The 21,809-nt window shown below is 53.3% G+C and overlaps 1 protein-coding gene and 1 non-coding gene across 12 annotated transcripts in view; one reads left to right on the top strand and one right to left on the bottom strand.

The window, feature by feature from the left end:
• RALGDS (ral guanine nucleotide dissociation stimulator) overlaps positions 1–13,504 on the top strand; it is a 50,983-nt gene extending 37,479 nt beyond the window's left edge. For 3 of the 11 annotated variants that reach the window (XM_057298613.2, XM_034929380.3, XM_034929383.3), the window contains exons 3-18: positions 895–1,088; positions 1,640–1,735; positions 2,501–2,694; positions 2,961–3,379; positions 4,079–4,294; positions 4,631–4,734; positions 5,364–5,448; positions 6,980–7,048; positions 7,468–7,554; positions 8,039–8,071; positions 8,401–8,522; positions 8,730–8,825; positions 9,162–9,363; positions 9,539–9,781; positions 10,922–11,036; positions 12,469–13,504. In XM_057298613.2, the coding sequence (XP_057154596.1) occupies positions 895–1,088; positions 1,640–1,735; positions 2,501–2,694; positions 2,961–3,379; positions 4,079–4,294; positions 4,631–4,734; positions 5,364–5,448; positions 6,980–7,048; positions 7,468–7,554; positions 8,039–8,071; positions 8,401–8,522; positions 8,730–8,825; positions 9,162–9,363; positions 9,539–9,781; positions 10,922–11,036; positions 12,469–12,644 (2,451 nt within the window). In that variant the 3' untranslated portion in view covers positions 12,645–13,504. The other 8 variants (XM_034929382.3, XM_034929389.3, XM_034929384.3 and 5 more) reach the window with 5 other exon arrangements.
• A 5,614-nt stretch (positions 13,505–19,118) lies between these two features.
• On the bottom strand, positions 19,119–19,220 carry LOC112440915 (small nucleolar RNA U13). Its single transcript, XR_003028903.1, has one exon. It is a non-coding gene; the product is annotated as a small nucleolar RNA U13 (small nucleolar RNA).
• Positions 19,221–21,809: the final 2,589 nt, after the last annotated feature.

Below are 21,809 nucleotides of genomic sequence, written 5' to 3' on the forward strand. Positions count from 1 at the left end.
TGCTTCAGCCCAGGAGGCTGAGGTTGCAGTGAGCCGAGATCACACCACTGCACTCTAGCCTGGGTGACTGTCTCAAAACAAAACAAAACAGTGCCACGGGGAAGATGCTGTGCGTCCTAACGGGCCAGTCCCTCCCAGCCCCTGGATAAGCCTCTGTTTCCTCATCTCTAGAATGGGGATATTTTGTTAGAGCTCTCAGATGACGCTCCTCCCACAGGGCAGCTACCATTACTCAGCTAACAACGGACCTGAAGGTGTCAGTATTTAAATCATTCTCGCACCTCAAATTCTACTTTAAAAATTTTTTCACTCTTTTAGAGACAGGGTCTCACTCTGTCACCCAGGCTGCCATGCAGAGGTATGATCATAGCTCACAGCAGCCTTGACCTCCTGGGCTCAAGCGATCTTCTCACCTCAGTTCCCCAGGTAGTTGGGACCACCACACCTGGCTAATTTTGTATTTTTTGTAGAGATGGGGTTTTGCCATGTTGCCCAGGCTGGTCTCAAACTCCTGGGCTCAAGCAATTTGCCCACCTCAGCCTCCCAAAATGCTGGGATGACAGGCGTAAGCTACTATGCCTGGCCCTGGCTAATTTTTAAGTTTTGTAAACAATTTTTTATAGAGCTGGGGGATTTCACTTTGTTGCCCAGGCTGGTCTCAAACTCTTGGCTTCAAGTGATGCTCCCACCTTGGCCTCCCAAAGTGCCGGGATGACTGGTGTGAGCCACCACACCTGGCCTGAAATTCTACTTTTAAAGCTGATAACCTTTTTCTGCTAGAGATACTCAGTCCTGCCTCTTGCCACAAGCTGCTGAGGGCTCGGGGTTCCATCTGAGCTCCAGGAGATTCGTGTGCTGCCACTGACTGTCTGTCCCTCCTCTGTCCCACCCCAGTATGAGAATGAGTCGGCCCTGAACCTTTATGAGACTTGCAAGGTGCGGACCGTGAAGGCTGGCACGCTGGAGAAGCTGGTGGAGCACCTGGTGCCAGCCTTCCAGGGCAGCGACCTCTCCTACGTCACCATCTTCCTGTGTACCTATAGAGCCTTCACCACCACCCAACAGGTCCTGGACCTGCTGTTCAAAAGGTGAGCATGAGCCCTCCACTGCACAGGGTGCACAGGGGCCCCCGCCCCCACCTGGCTGCGGGTCTTGGCAATGCTGATTCACTTCTCTGAGCCTCGCTCTGCTCATATGAAAGAGAAACTGAGTGCTAAGAGGACCTCACGGGGTTGTCGTCAGGCCTGGGCGGGATGAGGCGTGGAAAGTGCTCCCTCAACGCCTGGCCCTGTAGGGAATGGGCTGCGGGGCTGTGGTGCTCGTTTTTATGATTTTCCTGTCCCCCATGGGGAAGCTCTCTGCCCCAAGCCTCTCTTGTATGTGGCCTTGGGCGAAGCAGTTTTCCCACTTGTCAAGGAGATTCCGGATTCTATCTGGGGGCTGTTGGAGGGACCCAAGGGGTGCTCAGATAGCTGGGAAGGAGCTGGTTGGGACTTATTCATTGAACAAATATATATGAAGCACCTACTGTGTGCTGGCCCTTTTCTAGGCATTTAAAGCAAAAAAAAAAAAATCCCTGCCCTCCTGTGCCTCCGTTCTAGTCGGAGAGTCAGACAGTAACACTAGACGTCATAAGCAGGTACGGTAGATGTGACGCCCTCACGGCCTCCTCTAGATACGGCTGCATCCTCCCCTATTCCGACGAGGATGGCGGACCCCAGGACCAACTTAAAAAGTGAGTGAGCTTTGAGCCAAGAGGAAGGGACCCTGTCCCCACCGAACAGTGGGAGAGTACATGGGGCTGGGGCTGGGGCTGGAGCCGGGGCTGGCTGGGCAGAACCCTGGCTCCCACACCTCTTGTAGTTCCTGCTAGAGGGCTGGGGTCTAGGGGCTTCGCCTGCAGGAAGAAAGACGACCAAGAGCTGTGGAGGGGTCCTGGGGTGGCTGGGGCTCAGAGCAGCCCCCGGCGGGAACTCATCCCACCATAGCCTCATCCCAGCTGGGCTTGGCTCAGTGTGCCCTGATCTAGGGGCCCAGGGCAAGAGGTGGGGTGAGCCTCTGCTCTCACATTGCCTCACCCCTCAATAGTGAGTGCTCAGCGGGCAGGCTGCACCCCACCCTCTGGGAGAACAGGATTAGTGGGGAGATGAGACCCACACACAGCTCTGAGAGAGTAAGGCAGCTCACCAGCACTGAGCTACAAGTTGAGGAGCCGCCAGGGACCTGCAGATGCCTGGCAGGAGGACCGATCCCTCATGGAGTTTACATTCCAGCAAGGAGGGGGTGCTGGGAGACATGCAGAGCTGTGGGCGGGGCTTCCTTGGAGGAGGGGAGAGGTGGTCGCCACTGACCAGGGGCCTCCTTGGTTCTTTTGGCTGGACAGCCAAGGGGGCTTGGGCCGGGGCAGGTGGCCTTCAGATGGACAGGGGCCAGCGCAGGAGCCCAGCCTGGCTCAGGGGAGCCCAGGCCTCTGACTCTGCTGCCACCCACCTGTCCTCAGTGCCATCTCCTCCATCCTGGGCACCTGGCTGGACCAGTACTCGGAGGATTTCTGTCAACCTCCAGACTTTCCCTGCCTCAAGCAGCTGGTGGCCTACGTGCAGCTCAACATGCCAGGCTCAGACCTGGAACGCCGTGCCCACCTTCTCCTGGCCCAGCTGGAGCACTCAGAACCCATTGAGGCAGAGCCTGAGGGTGAGGAGGACTGGGGTGGGTGCCAGAGGGTGAATGAGGAGGGGTCGGTGCTGGGCCACACGAAGAGGAGGCTCCAGGGTCTGGTGCTGGGTCAGGGGCACGGATGAGCCTCAGACCACACAGGCAGGGACCACAGGCAGGAGAGTGGCCTGGTACACGTTTTGTGGGTTCGGTGGGAGAGGCTTCTCTGGAAGCCGGGGCTGTTCTGTGTCTTTGGAAAGGCACAGGAAAGGCTGGCATGTTGTTGAACTTTTCTCCTCTTGCAGCTCTGTCACCAGTGCCAGCTCTAAAACCAACTCCAGAGCTCGAGCTAGCTCTAACACCAGCTCGAGCACCCAGCCCAGTGCCGGCTCCAGCCCCAGAGCCAGAGCCAGCTCCAACACCAGCTCCAGGTTCAGAGCTAGAAGTAGCTCCAGCACCAACTCCGGAGCTCCAGCAGGCTCCAGAGCCAGCTGTGGGACTAGAATCGGCTCCAGCGCCAGCTCCGGAACTAGAGCCAGCTCCAGAACAGGATCCAGCTCCCTCACAAACTCTAGAGCTGGAGCCAGCTCCAGCGCCAGTTCCATCATTACAGCCTTCCTGGCCTTCACCTGTGGTTGCAGAGAACGGGCTGAGTGAGGAGAAGCCTCACCTCTTGGTGTTCCCTCCTGATCTGGTGGCAGAGCAGTTTACACTGATGGATGCGGTGAGCAGCTCAGCTTGGCAGGGCAGGGGTGGGCCTGCCTTCTGGCATCTGCTGTCCCAGACCTACCATTTCCTGATCCAGAGCTGATGTTCTGGTCAAATCCCAGCTCTGCTGCTACACACCAAGTAACCAGGTCGTTCCTTAACCCCAAGTCCTCAGTTTACCTCTGGACAGTAGAGATGAGGTCACCCCTATCCTCCAGAGTGACTATGCAGATTCTAGACGGAACAGACAGGAAGCTCAGCAGGCCCGGCCTGTGGGAGTGGAGGGTGCTCACCAAGGTGCATCCATGGGTCACCCCCATCTGTTTAGGAGGCTCACCAGCCTCAGCACTCATTAGGCACTTGGTGTGTCCTGGAGCCTATGGCAGACACTGGACAAAGCCCTTAGTTGTAGCGCCCACAGCAGATATGCGTCTGGATGGGGAGCAGACTGAGGCAGGGGGATGGGGGGTGGGGCGCCGGGGGGTGGGCAGGCGTGAGCCGCCTGTTGGAGCTGGGGCTTGGTGAGGCTGCTCGAGGCAGTGCTCCTCTTCTTCCCACCAGCATTTTGTCCCGGGTCACTTGTGTGCTGGGCACCCTGCATGGACACGGGATATAACCCAGAGATCCCCACAAGGCTCAAGCTGCATCCTCAGCTTCCCCAGCACCAGCCCAGACTGCTGGGGCAGGACCAGGTGACACTTAGCCTCCTCCCCAGGAACTGTTCAAGAAGGTGGTGCCCTACCACTGCCTGGGCTCCATCTGGTCCCAGCGGGACAAGAAGGGCAAGGAGCACCTGGCGCCCACCATCCGCGCCACTGTCACCCAGTTCAACAGTGTGGCCAACTGTGTCATCACCACCTGCCTCGGAAACCGAAGCACGAAAGCCCCAGACAGGGCCAGGGTGGTGGAGCACTGGATCGAGGTGGCCAGGGTATGCCACAGGAGGGGCCTGGGCCCCCACTTTGGCTTCATCTGTTCTCAGGTTGTGGTCTGCAGTCCAAGGCCTTGTACAGGCCCCAGTCTACCCTTCCCAGGGGCATGCTGGCCTTGACTCTCCCAGCCCACTGCCTGGATGCTCACGTCTTCCTTACATTCTTTCCTTGGGTTGAGCTAAAATCCTCCTGTCACCCCCGGGTCGCAAGCGTGCCCTCTGGGGACTCCCTGGGTGTCTGTCTCATTAGGAGGGGAGGCTTGGCCAAGGGGGACTGAGGCCAGGCAAGCTGGGAGCTCCAGCCCCACCTCATGCCTCCTGCTCTTCCCGCCCCAGGAGTGCCGGATCCTCAAGAACTTCTCGTCACTGTATGCCATCCTCTCTGCCCTGCAGAGCAACTCCATCCACCGTCTGAAGAAGACGTGGGAAGACGTTTCCAGGTGGGCATGCCTCTGTAGGAGCTCCTGGTGCACCAGGGACCTCCCACAGGGCTGGCATCACCCCCTTAGTGAGCCCATGGGAGGCCACAAACCCTGAGGGCAGGGACCCTCCACTGACCTGAGTTGGCAGCAGCTCTGCCTCAGAGCTCGGCTTCCTAAGCTGTCAGATGGTGGGTTGAGCCACATCAGAGATTTTCAGGTATTCGTGTTGTAGCCACAGAACCCTCATCCAATTGAAATCAAAACCTTTGTGCCAGGCGCAATGGCTAACGCCTGTAATCCCAGCTACTTGGGAGGCTGAGGCAGGAGAATTTCTTGGACCCAGGAGGTAGAGGTTGCAATGAGTCGAGATCTGGCGACTGCACTCCAGCCTGGGTGACTGAAACTGTCTCCAAAAAAAGAAAAAAACCCCTTTGGAAATAGCTGCTCAGTGGAAACGGGAATAGGGGTCCTGTTGCACCAACATGAAGGCCCCCTCCCCAGACCTGCAGAGTGTTAGTGCTCTGGGGGACCCTGTGTGCTGCATTCAGGCAGTCTGGGGTCTTTCAGCTCTAAAATAAAATGGATTTGCACTCACACCCCTCCCTACCATTCCCAGCTTTCTCTTTCCTTCTTTGCCCTTCTGACAGGGACAGTTTCCGGATCTTTCAGAAGCTGTCAGAGATCTTCTCAGATGAGAACAACTACTCATTGAGCCGGGAGCTGCTCATCAAGGTGGAGTGGCGGCAGGCAGAGGCTGGGGCTGGGGCGGTGGGCGGTGGCATTCGCTTCTTGCTGGGAAAGTTCCTTTCCCGTGTGCATGAAGGGGGAAGAAGGGTCTGTTTGGCCCCTGGGTGTTTGAGGGACAGGGCCCCAGTTAATTGGACACAGTAAGGGTGGCAGTGGAGGTTCCAGGAGGAGTAGATGGGCATCAGGACCAGCAGGTCTCTGGCTTCCTCGCTGGTCCCTCCTGCTGGGTGGGAAGGGGATGCGGCTCCTGCCCCCACACCGGCGCAGTCTGTCCCCGGGAGGCCAGGCTCCTGACGCTACCTCTGTCTGCTCTACACACCCAAGGAGAGGGCAGCCTGCCTACTCCAGGGACAGGAGCTGCAGGGGATGCCAGGGGCCCGGTGGCCAGACCTGGGAGGCAGATTTGGAGGCCCCATGTGGCTTCCCTACCCTGCCCCGAGAAGAGACACTGACCAGAGAACCCTGTAGAATTCTTCCCATGGCACCCCATTAGCTGTGGCGGATACCCCAGATGACTGAGGAGAACTTTCAGTGACTAATGGATTCACGAGGCCTCAGAGGGAGTCAAGTGTCACTGCCTGGTGCCCCTGGCATACCCGGTCAGTGAAATGGCATCTAGGGCCCCCCTCCTGCGTGGACACACACAGAGTTCCCTACAGGGGAGCATCGCAGGGGGCTCCTGGGACACGTGTCCCTCTCCCTCCATGACACAGCTCCACTGGGGGCCTTGGCATGCACGAGAAGCCCAGAGGACGGTACCCTGATCAGTGACCAAACAGGGGTAAAGGCAGATGGGGCAGAGCCTCTGGCTAGGACAGAAGAGCCTGTTCTGAGTCCCTGGGGGGCCCAGGGCAAGTCACTGCCCATCTCAGGGCCATAGTTTCCTCATCTGGAAAATGGAGGAATGCCAGCCCTGGGGTGCTGACCTCATGGAAGGTTCAAGGGAGAAAGGAGTGTGCAGCCATAACAGGACTGTAGCGCAGAGTCTCCGAGGCCCTGCGAGGCAGGTGGAGTTTTTTAATTTTTTTAGAGAAGGAGTCTCGCTCTGTCTCCCAGGCTGGAGTGCAATGGCGTGATCTCGGCTCACTGCAATCCCCACCTCCTGGGTTCAAGGGATTCTCCTGCCTCAGCTTCCCAAGTAGCTGGGATTATAGGTGTGCACCACCAACCCAGGCAATTTTTGTATTTTTTAGTAGAGATGGGGTTTCACTGTGTTGGCCAGGCTGGTATTAAACTCCTGACCTCAAGTGATCCACCTGCCTTGGCCTTCCAAAATGCTGAGATCACAGGCGTGAGCCACCGCACCATGCAGCAGGCGGAGTTCTCATCCGCACTTTCCAGAGGGGGAGGCAGGCTCAGGAAGGCCAGGCCACTGGCCCAGGACCCCACACTAGTGAGTATTGATACAGGGTCAGCCCTGGAACCCGAGCACAGTGGCAGCATCCCAGGTCAGGGTGCCTGAGGGCTAAGGGCTGTGGGGATAGGGCCTTGCTGACCCTGTCCTGTACCCTGGCAGGAGGGCACCTCCAAGTTTGCCACCCTGGAGATGAACCCCAAGAGAGCCCAGAAACGGCCGAAGGAGACGGTGAGAGTGCCCAAGGCTGCGGAGGGGCAGGGGGCTGGCCTGGGGGTAGGGAGGAGGGCCCCTTCCTCTCTAGCCATGGTGCTTATGGGCCCCATTAGAGGTGGCCTCCTCTGGACCCTAGCAGAGCCATGCCTGGATCAGCTGGTATCTGGGAAGACCAGCTGCAGCCACGAAAGGACAGGCCTGGCAGAGCCGGCTCAGGCGGGTGTGGGGCTGGGGAGGGCCAGGGGCCACACGACTCGGGAACCTGGCATTTCCCAGATGCCAGCCAGGGAGATGGCTAGAAGGAGTCTGGGGTCCAGGGAGACAGGAGGCCCCCAGAGGTCCCCCAGCTGCTCCAAGTGAGACCAGTTGGGGCTGGGGGCTGAGAAAGCCTTCAGGGGAGGGGCCTTGCTCATCCTCCTACCCCAATGTCACAGGGCATCATCCAGGGCACCGTTCCCTACCTGGGCACGTTCCTCACCGACCTGGTGATGCTGGACACTGCCATGAAGGACTATCTGTATGTGAGTGTGCCGGCCGGGGCTGGAGTAGGGCCTGGGAGGAGAGACCTTCCCTGAGCCCTGGGGGCTGGGCTGCCACACCTGTCCCAGCAATGAGTAAACAGCTCAGTGCCCTGCTGGTGACACCCCAGGGCTGCCCAAACACAGAGCTGCAGCAGGGTTTGGCTGAGTGGGACACAGCCCATCCCTCAGGCAGTGACCCTGAGCACAGAGGGAAGCCAGGCCCTCAGAGGTCAGGCGGCACGTAGTGGCTGAGCAGGGCCTTCTCACCCAAGGCCTCAGTCCATTGTCCTCTGAGAGTGCTGGACAAGAAGTCCCCAAGCCTCTGCCTGCATGTCCCCTTGCCCTGGTGCCCAGCACCGGCTTCAATCCAGGGGTGTGTGTGCCCTGCCCCCTGGTGGGCACTCTTGATAGTGCAGCATGAGGTGGGGAGACTGTAATGGTCAAGGGGTCACTTTCTGACGGCCATTGGGTGTCCACCTTCCAGGGCAGACTCATCAACTTCGAGAAGAGGAGGAAGGTAAGCAGCTGCAGGCAGCCCTGACTTGGGGAGGGGTGGAAAACAGACCCACCAGGGTAGGACATTTCAACTCCTACCCTCTCCTTAGATTCATGGGACATGGGACATTTGGACACAGAGAGAAGGGGGTCCCCTCCCACTGGAGGGTGAGGGTAGGAGGTTATAATTCAGGACCACCTCCTGGGGAGTGGCTGAGCCCAGCTTTGAGAACAGGAAGGCCTGGATGGGAGTAGAGGGGAGGAAGGGACCCCAAGAACAAAGACCCAGAGACTGGCCCCTGTGCTGCCCGGGGGGCCTTGTCACCGCCCTGTGCTTCCCTCTGGCCCCAGGAGTTCGAGGTGATCGCCCAGATCAAGCTGCTGCAGTCGGCCTGCAACAACTACAGCATCACGCCAGATGAGCAATTTGGGGCCTGGTTCCGGGCCGTGGAGCGGCTCAGCGAGACTGAGAGGTGAGGCCGGGGCAGCAAATGGGGACAGTGGGGGCAGGCTGTCCTAGGGGGCCAGCTCCAGAGGGCCAGCAGCTATGACCCATGGTCAGCGTCAGCCCCTGTTGCCTGAGGATGGCCGGGGCACCCCGACTCCAGCTTCTGGGCAGGTGCTGGGGGAAGGCCGGAGCATGGCCCCTGGTTGTCACACCACTGCCCCTCTGCTCATAGCTACAACCTGTCGTGCGAGCTGGAGCCCCCATCCGAGTCAGCCAGCAACACCCTCAGGACCAAGAAGAACACAGCCATTGTCAAGCGCTGGAGCGAGTAAGGGCCTGGCCAAGGGTGGTAGGGGCAGCTGCCTTGGGGCTCAGAAGCTTCAGGGCTGAGCCTGGGCTCAGGGAGTCAGGGAGGCTGGCCCTGGAATCCTACCCTGCTGCTGACTGGCCCTGAGACTGGGATGAGTCCCCTCACCTTTTTGGGCCTCAGTTTCCTCCTCTGTGAAATGGGGTGATACTAAATGCTCTCCCAGATGGCTGTGGTGAATGGAGTACTGGCAACTGTCCCAGCACTTTGCACAGTCCTTGGGCGCAGAGCGCAGGGGCTATGGGGTTGGGATGTGTCCTTGGGGAGCCCCCTTAACTAAGCCAACCCTTCACCCAGCCGCCAGGCCCCCAGCACTGAGCTCAGTACCAGTGGCAGCTCCCACTCCAAGTCCTGTGACCAGCTCAGGTGTGGCCCCTACCTCAGCAGCGGGGACATCGCTGACGCGCTCAGCGTGCACTCGGCCGGCTCCTCTAGCTCCGACGTGGAGGAGATCAACATCAGCTTCGTCCCGGAGTCTCCTGACGGCCAGGAAAAGAAGGTGACTGCCTGCCCTTCTCCCCAATATCCTTTCCCATCTCCCCACTCCAAATCCATGCATGGGGCCAGGAAGCCCTGGATCCTGAACACAGCTTCTAGAAGGTTCCCCATCTGGCGGCTGGCCTGGGGTGCCCCCACAGGGCAGTGGGATCTGCTGATCTTACCGTCTCCCTCAGTTCTGGGAATCGGCCTCACAGTCGTCCCCGGAGACCTCCGGCATCAGCTCTGCCTCCAGCAGCACCTCATCCTCCTCAGCCTCCACCACGCCCGTGGCTGCCACACGCACCCACAAGCGCTCCGTCTCAGGGCTCTGCAACTCCAGCTCCGCGCTGCCGCTCTACAACCAGCAGGTGGGCGACTGCTGTATCATCCGCGTCAGCCTGGACGTGGACAACGGCAACATGTACAAGAGCATCCTGGTAAGCCGGCGGGGGTGGCCTGGGTCCCTCCCTCCACTGGCGGCAAATGCACCCTGAACACAGTGCACCATCCCTGCCCTCCCGGGGTCTACCTTGTAGTTGGCGGGGAAGGACAGATGTCAGCCAGGTACAGAAATGAAGAAGGTAGTGATCAGGGACAAGGCTGGCCTGAGGGCAGAGGGGGAGGAAAGGAGCAGCCGTGCAAAGCCCCCAGGAGCTGAAGGGGCGGTGCTGTAGGGGAGATGAGGTCAGGGAAGTATCCAGGGCCTGGCCACATAGGCCCTGAGCCCTGCCAGGACCTCGACTTTCTCGGGGAGGAAGACAGGAGCAATGATGGCTGGCTTCTCTGTCTGGCGTGGGCTGGTACCAGAGCCGCAGGGGTGTTGGTTAGGAGGCCGCTGTGGCAACCAGGCTGGGAGCCCTGGAAGGGGCCAGCAGGGTCAGAGTCTAGACAGGATTTGGAGACAGCAGATGGGAATTGCTCACAGAATGGGTTTGCCTGGGGGCTCTTTCTTCATCCTCCAGGTGTCCTGCGACAGATGAACCATTTGTAACCCCCACCCTCTGTACCCCAGCCCTGGGTCAGGTGCCCCATTATTCACACACGCTCCTGACCCCTCATTGCCAGGAGCTAGCATGGTTGTCATTAAGCAGTCACCTGTGGCCCTATGTCTGAGTTCCGCCTGTGCTCTGGCCCTCAGGGTCAAGGTAGCAGGGGCCTGGCCTATGCTGACCACACTGAGCATCCTGGCCGGCCCCTCCTTTCTCACCTCCAGGGCTTGGACTAGGGACTGTCTGTTCCCCAGGCTCAGTGATGCTGTTATCCTGGAGGGGCAAGTGCTTCTCAAGGAAATGTGGGAGGAGGGAACAGGCTCTTATAGGAGAAGCAGGGTAGGCACTGCTGGGACAGACCCCTCCTCATTCCATGGAGGCCTCACATGGGGAACAGGAGAAGGACGGAGGCCTCACTTGGGGAGTAGGAGAATGTGACAAGGCCCTCTCCAGACCCAGCACCTGGCCAGAGGCTGTGAGTGCCTATGCTCGGTGCTGAGGGGACTCCAGAGGGTCCTTGGCCACTGCACTCTGGGGGAGCCGCTCCAGGGTCTTTTCCCTGATGGTCCATCCCCGGCCGCGATGCAGGTGACCAGCCAAGATAAGGCTCCGGCTGTAATCCGCAAGGCCATGGACAAACACAACCTGGAGGAGGAGGAGCCGGAGGACTATGAGCTGCTGCAGATTCTCTCAGATGACCGGAGTAAGTCAGAAGACCAGAGGGCGATGGCAGAGGGGGCAGGTCCACACCACTCCCCAGCCCCAGGTTGGAAGCCTTTGGCCCCAGAAAATTCACCAGCAGAGTGTGGGTAGACACTGTGGACAGGGCAGCCCTGGCTGCCCCCATTGTCTGCTTGCTGTCCCCAGCAACCACTGGACCTCCCCAGTGTGTGCCCTTCCCTAGGCGTGAACAGGCAGTTCAAAGCTCACATCAGTGAGGAGCAAAGAGAAAAGGCATTTTCACTGGGACAGGTTAGCCACGTGGCCCACTGGAAGGGACGCTTTCTGGCTAAGACAAGAAAACATGTGCTCTACAAAGAATGGTGACAGCTGTGGACCAAAGTGTCAAGTGTTAAAATCCATGAGTGTGTGATTCTAAAAGCAGAACAGGCTACTAGGAGGCCCACTCAGTATTCTAGAAACTGGGAAAGTGTCAAGAACCAGTGCAGGCTCAGAGTGGGGTATCCTGGGCCTGGAGACGCTGGGCAAGCTCCTTAAGCCCTCTGTGCTTGTCTTCTCATCCCCCAAATGGAAATGAAAGTAGCCAGTGTGTTCATCATATATATAAAAATCTATATGTATGTATATATGTGTATATATATGCATGTATATATAAAGCATCTGTGTGCACCATAAAAGTTAACTATAAATACTATCATCGCTGTTTTCTTTCCAGTGAGCTGAACACCACCTCCCACCATTAGCCCAGACAGTAAGCAGTGACTCCTGTGATCCCTAGAAGTTACAGTCTAAATCCTCTGGCAGCTTCTTGCACCATTTCGGTTAGGTGGGCAGGGTAGGCGGGACCCCCATCTTACAGAAAAGGAAGACTGAGGCCTAGAGATGTTAAAGATGACGAAAAGCCACACGATGTCGGCAGAAGCACAAATCGAGCCCAGCTCTGGTTTATAGCAGGCTGTGGGCCAGAGGAGATGGTGGGAAATGGAGCCAAAAGGAAGTGCTTGCCAGGTGCCAGGGTTCAAGGAGTGCAGGCCTCCCTGGAACGGGTGCCAGAGCCCTGGGGCAGGCCTGTCCTTTCCTGGTCCTTGGATCCCTTGTCCTGAGTAGGGCAGGATTCTGGGAGGTGACCTGGATTCTAGAAAGCCTGTTCCAGGTGGGCAGCCAGCACTGCAGTATGGGCAGGACGGGGTGACCCTCTGCCAGCTCAGGCCAAGCCGGGGAGTTCTGGAGTCAGTCCCTGTTTAAACAAGAGTCATCAGGTTTTGTGAGGACCTCAGCAGAGTCTGTCCTCAGGCAGGAGTCATTGAGAGGGGTCCTTGGAGTCCTGGAGCTGTATTGGAGGGGATCTGAGGTCTGTGGCTCAAGACAGTCCTTGTATGGGCTCTCAAGCGGTAGGGGTATCCTGCAGGGCCCCCAGGAGCATCACTGATCACCCCTCTGTCCCTCCCCACCAGAGCTGAAGATCCCTGAAAACGCCAACGTCTTCTATGCCATGAACTCTACCGCCAACTATGACTTTGTCCTGAAGAAGCGGACCTTCACCAAGGGAGTGAAGGTCAAGCACGGAGCCAGCTCCACCCTCCCTCGCATGAAGCAGAAAGGACTCAAGATTGCCAAGGGCATCTTCTGAGGGCATCCTCCCAGGGTCTGGCTGGCTGGTAGCCAAGCACTTATGGACCAGAGTGGCCCAGGCCAGCTGGGCGCCTTCCTCCCACCTGCCAGCCCAGGGTACCCCAGACTCCAGTTTCATCCTGAACCTCTCCCGCTGCTGGGATTGACGCCTGCCATTGGTCAGGCTGACCTGGCCTCCCGTGGACCACTCGCTGCCTTAGGTGCCTTCTGCTCTCTGGAACCAGAGGACTAGCTGACTTTTGCCAAGGAGCAGTGCCAACGGGCATGGCATGGTGCCCTGCCTGCCCCCAGGCGCCACCTCTGTACACTTCCCTGACACCTTCCCAGGTGTGGGTCACTGCCACCTGTGCCCATGGGCACCCCAGAGCACCCACTGTGACCACTGCAGTTCTCTCATGCCCACAGGCACTGGCCTGTGACCTTCGCAGGGGTCCCGGCCCCTCCCACCACTCTAGCCTTTCTCAGGCTGCACCAAAGATTCCATCATCAGGGCCAACTGAGAGTGAGGGAGTCTCACCCACCGCTTACCCCAGCCCTCCCCTGGGAGCAGAGAGAGAAACCCTCTTCATGGACCGACTCTGCACCCGGTGAGTGAGGACAGTCCCAGCTGAGTCCCATCGATGTTGAATCTCATGCCACTGCAAGTGCCATTCACCACTGCATCCTGGGCTTTACGAGACCATGCAAGACGGGGGTTAGTGAGGAAGGAGGATTTGGGGTAGGGGTGGGGTGATTGAATATTTGTATAAAAAGCAAAAAGAAAAAAAAAATGTTTACTGATTGGGGAGGGGCAATATTTATTTGTTGTAAATAGCAAATGCTAGACTTGAATATTATATTAAAATCCTGTTTCTACTATAGCCTGGTCATTGCAGTTTTGTTCTTTCATTACCTGTCTTAATTAAAATGAGATAGAGACTCTCACACTCTGTGTTTAAGTAAGGACCCTTGCAGGGTTATCCAGTTATTTTATGCACAGGAAAAGCCAGCCACTCTTCTCAGCACACTGAAGGAAACACAAAAGTTTACCTTTCATACAGCAGATGTTCATTTCGGCACCATTAAACTGGGAAATGTGCCGAGACAGCCCTCAGAACTCCTGGGACTAGAGTTTGGAGGTACTTTCACAAGGCATAGCAAGAATTTCTGAAATTTAGCTGTCTTTAAAAGTAACATTTGTGGCCAGGCGTGGTGGCTCATGCCTGTAATCCCAGCACTTTGGGAGGCCAAGGCAGGTGGATCATGAGGTCAGGAGATCGATACCATCCTGGCTAACATGGTGAAACCCCATCTCTACTAAAAATAAAAAAAATTAGCCAGTCATGGTGCCAGGCACCTTTAATCCCAGCTATTCGGGAGGCTGACGCAAGAGAATCGCTTGAACCTGGGAGGCAGAGGTTGCAGGGAGCCGAGATCACGCCACTGCCCTCCAGCCCGGGCAACAGTGTGAGACTCTGTCTCAAAAAATAATAATAATAAAGTAACATTTGTGACAAAAGATGGCAGAGTAGGAGGCCCCAGGGTTCGGTTTCTGCACAGAAACAACGATTAAGCTGGAAAAAAGAAAACTATCAGAATAAACTGTTTTGGGACTCTGGAACCTGGTCGGACATAGTCACCAGGGGAACACTTGGTGAAGGGAGATGCTGCTGAACTCCAACAGTTAACAGGATCACCATCAAGTCACAGGCTGACCAAGAGACAACAGAACAGAAACTTCGTGACTATACACAACAAGGAATACAAATATAAGCCTGGCAAAAATACAAATATAAGCCTGGAAAAGTCACTACGGACACAGAAGACTGCATCCTTCAATAAGCAAAAAAGCAATTCCTGAGGAGGGAGACAATCTGATTTCCAGAGTCACTGCATTATAATACTCAATGTTCAGTTCTCAAAAAATTACAAAGAAACAAAAATATGGCTCATTCACAGGGGAAAAGAGGATTTAACAAAAACTATCCTTGAGGAAGCTCAGACATTAAAATTACTAGTCAGAGACATTAAATCACTTGTCCTAAATATGCTTGATGAGCTAAAGGAAACCATGGAAAATAATGTATGAGCAAATGGGTGATTAGCAATAAAGGGATAGGAATTATAAAAACCAACCAGAAGTTCCGGAGCTGAAAAGTATAACTGAGAAGAAAAATGTACTAGAGAGATTCAACAGCAGATTTAAGCAGGCAGAAGAAAGAATCAGTGTACTGGAAGATAAGGCAATAGAGATTATTCTGTCTAGGGAACAGAAAGAAAAAGGAAGAAAAATGAACAGAACTAGAGGTTCTTGTAGGACACCATTAAATGTACCAACATATATTTAATGAGAGTTCAGAAAAGGCAGAGATTATTTGAATAATGGTCCAGAACGTCCCAAATTTGATGAAAGACATAAATCTCCATATCCAAGAAGCTCAATGAGTTTCAAACAGGATAAACTCAGATCCATACCCAAATTTATTAGTCAAATTGTCAAAAGACAGAAAATCTTGAAAGCAGCAAGAAGAGATTCATCATATACAAGAGATCCTCAGGATTAACAGCTGATTTCTCATCAGAAACCATGGAGTCTAGAAGGTAATAGGATGACATATTTAAAGTGCTGAAAGAAGGCTGAGCATGGTGGCTCACACCTGTAATCCCAGCACTTTGGGAGGCCGAGGTGGACAGATCATCTGAAGTCAGGAGTTCGAGACCAACCTGGCCAACATGGTGAAACCTTGTCTCTACTAAAAATACAAAAATTAGCCAGGTATGGTGGCACATACCTATAGTCCCAACTATTTGGAGGCTGAGCCAGGAGAATCGCTTGAACCCGGGAGACGGAGGTTGCAGTGAGCCAAGATCGCACCACTGCACTCCAGCCTGAGCGACAGAGCAAGACTCCGTCTCAAAAAATATTCTCAAAATAAAATGCTGAAAGAAGAAGCAAAACATCCTTTAAGGATGAAGGAGAAATTAAGACATTCTCAGATAAAAGTTAAGGGAGTTTTATTAGTAGACCTGCCCTACAATAAATGGTAAAGGGAGTCCTTCCAGCTAAAATAAACACTAGACAGTAACTTGAAGCCATATGAAAAACTAAAGAACACTGGTAGAGATAACTAACAGGTAGTTAGCAAAGCCAGTGTTATTTCACTTTGGATTTGTGTAACTCATCCTTTTTTCTTATGATTTAAAGGTAAAATTCATAAAGCTATAAATCCACATTAATGGAAACAATGTATAAAGATATAATCTGTGACTGACAGAGGGAAGATGTGTAATAGCAGTGTATACTACTTAAATTCAATTGGTATTATTGAAACTAGATTGTTATATGTTTAAGATGTTACTTGTAATACCAAAAGTAACCAGTAAGAAAATAACTAAAAAGTATATAGGAAAGCAAAGAAAGGATCAAAATTGTACAAAAGTAAATCCGTAAAAAGCAGTAGTGGAGGAATTGAGGAATGAAAATCATAAGACATACAGAAAACAAACAGCTAAATGGCAGAAGTAAAGGTTTTCTCATTAATTACTATAAATATAAATGGGTTAAGTTCTCCAGTTAAAAAGCAGAGATTGGGCCAGATGCAGTGGCTTACACCTGTAATCCCAGCACTTTGGGAGGCTGAGGTTGGAGACGGCTTGAGCCCCGGAGTTTGAGACCAGCATGGGCAACATGGTGAGATTCTATCTCTACAGAAAAATTTTAAAATTAGCCAGGCATGGTGATGTGCATCTGTGGTCCCAGCTCTCAAGAGGCTGATGTGGGAAGATCGCTTAAGCCCGGGAGGTCAAGGCTATAGTGAGCTGTGATCCTGCCAATGCACTCCAGCCTGGACAACAGAGCAAGAGCAAGACCCTGTCTCAGGAAAAAAAAAAAAAAAAAAGATGGGCAGAATGGATTTTTTAGAACTTTGTCTATCTATATGCTGTATAGACTTTTTTTTTTTTTTTTGAGATGGTGTTTCATTCTTCACCCACGCTGGAGTAAAGTGGCACAATCTTGGCTCACTGCAACCTCTGCCCCCTGGGTTCAAGCAATTCTCCTGCCTCAGTCTCCCAAGTAGCTGGGATTATAGGCACCCACTATCACACCCAGCTAATTTTTGTATTTTTAGTAGAGACAGGGTTTTGCCACGTTGGCCAGGCTGGTCTCAAACTCCTGACCTCAGGTGACCTGTCCGCCTTGGCCTCCCAAAGTGCTAGGATTACAGGTGTGAGCCACTATGCCCAGCCTGTAGAGACAAATTTTTATTTTGAGGTGGAATCTCACTCTGTCGCTTAGGCTGGAGTGCAGTGATGCAATCTCAGCTCACTGCAACCTCCACCTCCCAGGTTCAAGCAATTGTCCTGCCTCAGCCTCCTGAGTAGCTGGGATTACAGGTGTCTACCACCACACCTGGCTAATTTTTTTGTGTGTTTTTGGTAGAGACAGGGTTTTACCATGTTGGCCAGGCTGGTTTTGAACTCCTGACCTCAAGTGACCCACCCACTTTGGCCTCCCAAAGTGCTAGGATTACAGGCGTGAGCTACTGCACCCGGCTGAGACAAATTTTGAATACAAAGATACAAAAAGGTTGAAAGTAAAATGTTGGAAAAAGTTATTCCATGAAAATAGTATTTTTTTTTTATTTTTTTTAATTTTTCTTTTCTTTTTTTTTTTTTTTATTGATCATTCTTGGGTGTTTCTCGCAGAGTGGGATCTGGCAGGGTCACAGGACAATAGTGGAGGGAAGGTCAGCAGATAAACAAGTGAACAAAGATCTCTGGTTTTCCTAGGCAGAGGACCCTGCGGCCCTCCGCAGTGTTTGTGTCCCTGGGTACTTGAGATTAGGGAGTGGTGATGACTCTTAACGAGCATGCTGCCTTCAAGCATCTGTTTAACAAAGCACATCTTGCACCACCCTTAATCCATTCAACCCTGAGTGGACACAGCACATGTTTCAGAGAGCACAGGGTTGGGGACAAGGTCACAGACCAACATGATCCCAAGGCAGAAGAATTTTTCTTAGTACAGAACAAAATGAAAAGTCTCCCATGTCTACCTCTTTCTACACAGACACGGCAACCATCCGATTTCTCAATCTTTTCGCTACCTTTCCCCCTTCTTTCTATTCCACAAAACCGCCATTGTCATCATGGCCCATTCTCAATGAGCTGTTGGGTACACCTCCCAGATGGGGTGGTGGCCGGGCAGAGGGGCTCCTCACATCCCAGTAGGGGCGGCCGGGCAGAGGCGCCCCTCACCTCCCGGACGAGGCGGCTGGCCGGGCGGGGGGCTGACCCCCCCACCTCCCTCCCGGACAGGACGGCCGGGCGGGGGGCTGACCCCCCCACTTCCCTCCCGGACAGGCGGCTGGCCGGGCGGGGGGCTGACCCCCCCCACCTCCCTCCTGGATGGGGCAGCTGGCCGGGCAGAGGGGCTCCTCACTTCCCAGTAGGGGCGGCCGGGCAGAGGCGCCCCTCACCTCCCGGACGGGGTGGCTGGCCGGGTGGGGGGCTGAGCCCCCCACCTCCCTCTCGGACGGGGCGGCTGGCCGGGCAGGGGGCTGACCCCCCCACCTCCCTCCCGGACGGGGCGGCTGGCCGGGCCGGGGGCTGAGTCCCCCACCTCCCTCCCGGACGGGGCGGCTGGCCGGGCAGAGGGAAAATAGTATATTTTAACAATGGCTATAGTATTATCAGACAAAATAGATTTTAAGTCAAAACCGTAACAAGACAAGGTCAGTATACACTGACAAAAGCTGCAACTTCTCAAGATACAACAATTGTATCCATACACACACTTAAAACACCCAAAATGTATGAAGCAAAAATTGATATAATTAAATGAGAAATACACAATTGGAGATTTCAATACCTCATTTCCAATAATGGATAAGAACAACCAAACAAGATCTATAAGGAAAGAGGATTTGAGCAACTCTATAAACCAATTAGACTGAGCAGACATATACACAACACACAAACCAGCAACAACAGACTACACATTATTGTCAAGTGTACATGGAACATTTTCCAGGATAGACCATATGTTAGGCCATAAAGTAAGTCTTAATTTTTTTTTTTAAGACGGAGTTTTGCTCTTGTTGCCCAGGCTGGAGTGCAATGGTGCAGTCTTGGCTCACTGCAACTTCCACCTCCCAGGTTCAAGTGCTTCTCCTGCCTCAGCCTCCCGAGTAGGTGGGATTACAGCACCCGCCACCACACCTGGCTAATTTTTGTATTTTTAGTAGAGATGGAGTTTTACCATGTTAAGCAGGTTGGTCTTGAACTCCTGACCTCAGGTGATCTCCCTGCCTCGGCTTCCCAAAGTGCTGGGATTACAGGCATGAGCCACCGCACCCAGCAATAAATTTTTAAAACGTAATTATACAAAGTATCATTCCAATTACAATAGGATAAAATTATAAATCCATAGCAGAAGAAAAACTGGAACACTCATGAATATGTGGAAGTTAACGCACTCTCTTCTTTTTCACATCAGATGGGTAACGTGCCGACGTAACAGGGTTTGAGGGTGACACATCTCACGCATGTGCATGAACACCCAATCATCATTGTTCATCAACTACAAAAGGATCTTAACACTCTTCCCCTCCCCGACTCCAGACGGAGTCTTGCTCCATCGCCCAGGCTGGGGTGCCGTGGCACGATCTCAGCTCACTGCAACCTCCACCTCCAAGGTTCAAGCAATTCTCCTGTCTCAGCCTCCTGAGTAGGTAGGATTACAGGTGTGCACCACACCTGGTTAATTTTTATATATTTTTTAATAGAGATGGGGTTTCACCATGTTGGCCAGCCTGGTCTTGAACTCCTGACCTCATGATCCACCTGCCTCAGCCTCCCAAAGTGCTGGGATTACAGGCGTGAGCCACCGCGCCCAGCCTTAACACACTCTTAAACAACCAATGGGTCTAAAAGGAAGTCACAAGGGAAATTAGAAGACACCTTGAGACAATGAAAACAAAAACACAACATACGAAAACTTACAGCATGCGGTGAAATCGAAAGCAGTGCTTGGGGGAAATTTATAGCTCTAAACGACTACATTAAAAAAGCAGAAAGATCTCAAATCAATAATTTATCTGCACACATTAAGGAATTAGAAAAAGAGCGAACTAAACCCAAAGCTAGCAGAATGAAGGAAATAATAAAGATTACAGCAGAGATAAACAAAATAGAGAATAGAAAAATAGAGAAAATCAGCAAAACCAAAAACTGGTTATTTCTAAAGAACAAAATTGACAATACTTTAGATGAACAAAGAAGAGACAAGACTCAAATTACTAAAATTTGGAATGAAAGTGGGAACATTCCTACCAACTTTACAGAAATAAAAAGGATGAGAAGATAATGCTTTATAAGAGAATGCACCATTGCATGCCAGCAACATACAGTGGAATATTATTCAGTCGTAAAAAGGCCAGGTGCAATGGCTCATGCCTGTAATCCCAGTATTTTGGGAGGCCAAGGTGGGTGGATCACTTGAGGTCAGAAGTTTAAGACCAGTCTGACCAACATGGTAAAACCCCATCTCTACTAAAAATACAAAATTAGCCGGGTATGGTGATGAGCACCTGTAATCCCAGCTACTTAGGAGGCTGAGGCAGGAGTATTGCTTAAACCCGGGAGGCAGAGGTTGCATTGAGCCGAGATTGTGCCACTACACTCCAGCCTGGGCAACAAGAGGGAAACTCTGCTTCTTAAAAAAAAAAAAAAAAAAAGGTATGGTGTGCCCACACATGCTACAACATGAACTTTGAAAACATTACAATTCCACTTATGAGAAATATCTCCAAAAGGCAAATTCATGGAGACAGAAAGGATAGAGGTTACCAGGGGTTAGAGGGAGGGGAAATGAGGAGTTAGCTAATGGATATAGAGCTTCTATTTGGGGTGATGAAAAAATTATGGAAATAGAGAGTGGTGATGGTTGCCCAACAGTGAATCGAACTAATGTCACTCAATTCTACTCTTAAAAACAGTTAAATTAGCATCAGTTTTGTTATATAGGTTTTACCACAGTTAAAAAAAAATAGTATCTGTAAGGACCATTTCCTAGCCCAGGTTGGTGGCTGCCTTTCTACAGCTTTAGGGGAAGAGGAGCATTTTCTGCTTGTCTTGCTGAGGTTTCTGTTGACCACCAATTAGGAACTTGTGGATTTCAAGGTCTAACTCTGGAATTTAGCCAGCACTAAGAAAAATTATAAACAGATAAAATGTACAATATGGAAAGTGGGGGAAAAAGCTAAAGGAAGAGTGTTAGCCAGTGCACGGGCAGGACTTTGCCCCCTCAGTCCCTTCTAGAGGCCCGTGGTCCACCCTTTTTCTTAGACGGGAATCCTTGTTCCTAACCATAGATTTCCATTGCCTGTGCGTTTTCTCTCTGGGGAAAGACTTGTGATGCTGTGTTAGGGCTACAGTGGGCCTCACTCCATAAGCATTCCTGCCCACAGTGCCCACGTCACAAGGCCATGGTGAGGTCAGGCTCATCAAGTGCTCAGTGCAGTGCCTGGGCTTGGACCCGGAAGAGGTGGGGGTGGTCCCGACTCTGCCCCAACAACTCTGCCAGAGCCATTGGGCACCCCCAAGGGGCCCACGACCCAGCACCTGTCACCCAGCACCGTTGGCATCCTCTGCTTTCTACCCAGCACCCTTGGCATCCTCTAGCGTCTACCCGTGAACCAGGACGCCAGCATTCCTACAACTCCTTGTGTGATTGATGTCATCCAGAAACACCTTGGAAAGCCCCATCCCCTGTGCCCTGCACACTGTGGCCACTCGTCCTGCTAGAGCCTCATGAATGGCCAGTGAGTGCTGATTGCCAGGATAAGGGTGCTGATTCCTGCCAGCAAAAGACCTCCATACTCTCCCCTGATGGCCAAGGTGAAGCACAGGTCCGTGTGGTGCTGAGGTCCAGTCTCAGGTGATCACCAATTTACAGAGTCAGTCATGTTGTTACTGACCCATCCTAAAGCGGTAGCTGGGCCCTGAGCCTTTAGAGCCCACAGCCCCCTGAGGTGACTGTATTCTTTGTCCACAGTCTAGGATTTGGTTATGTCCCGGTTGGGGGTGGGTGTGTTAAACACGCAACACTGGAGTTGGGGTGGGGGGAAGAGGAAGGCCACTGAGACTGAGGATCCACAAGCACAGAAGGCCACAGCCTTAC

The sequence above is a fragment of the Pan paniscus genome, chromosome 11, assembly GCF_029289425.2.
Source record: "Pan paniscus chromosome 11, NHGRI_mPanPan1-v2.0_pri, whole genome shotgun sequence".
In the NCBI taxonomy this organism is placed as follows: domain Eukaryota; kingdom Metazoa; phylum Chordata; class Mammalia; order Primates; family Hominidae; genus Pan; species Pan paniscus.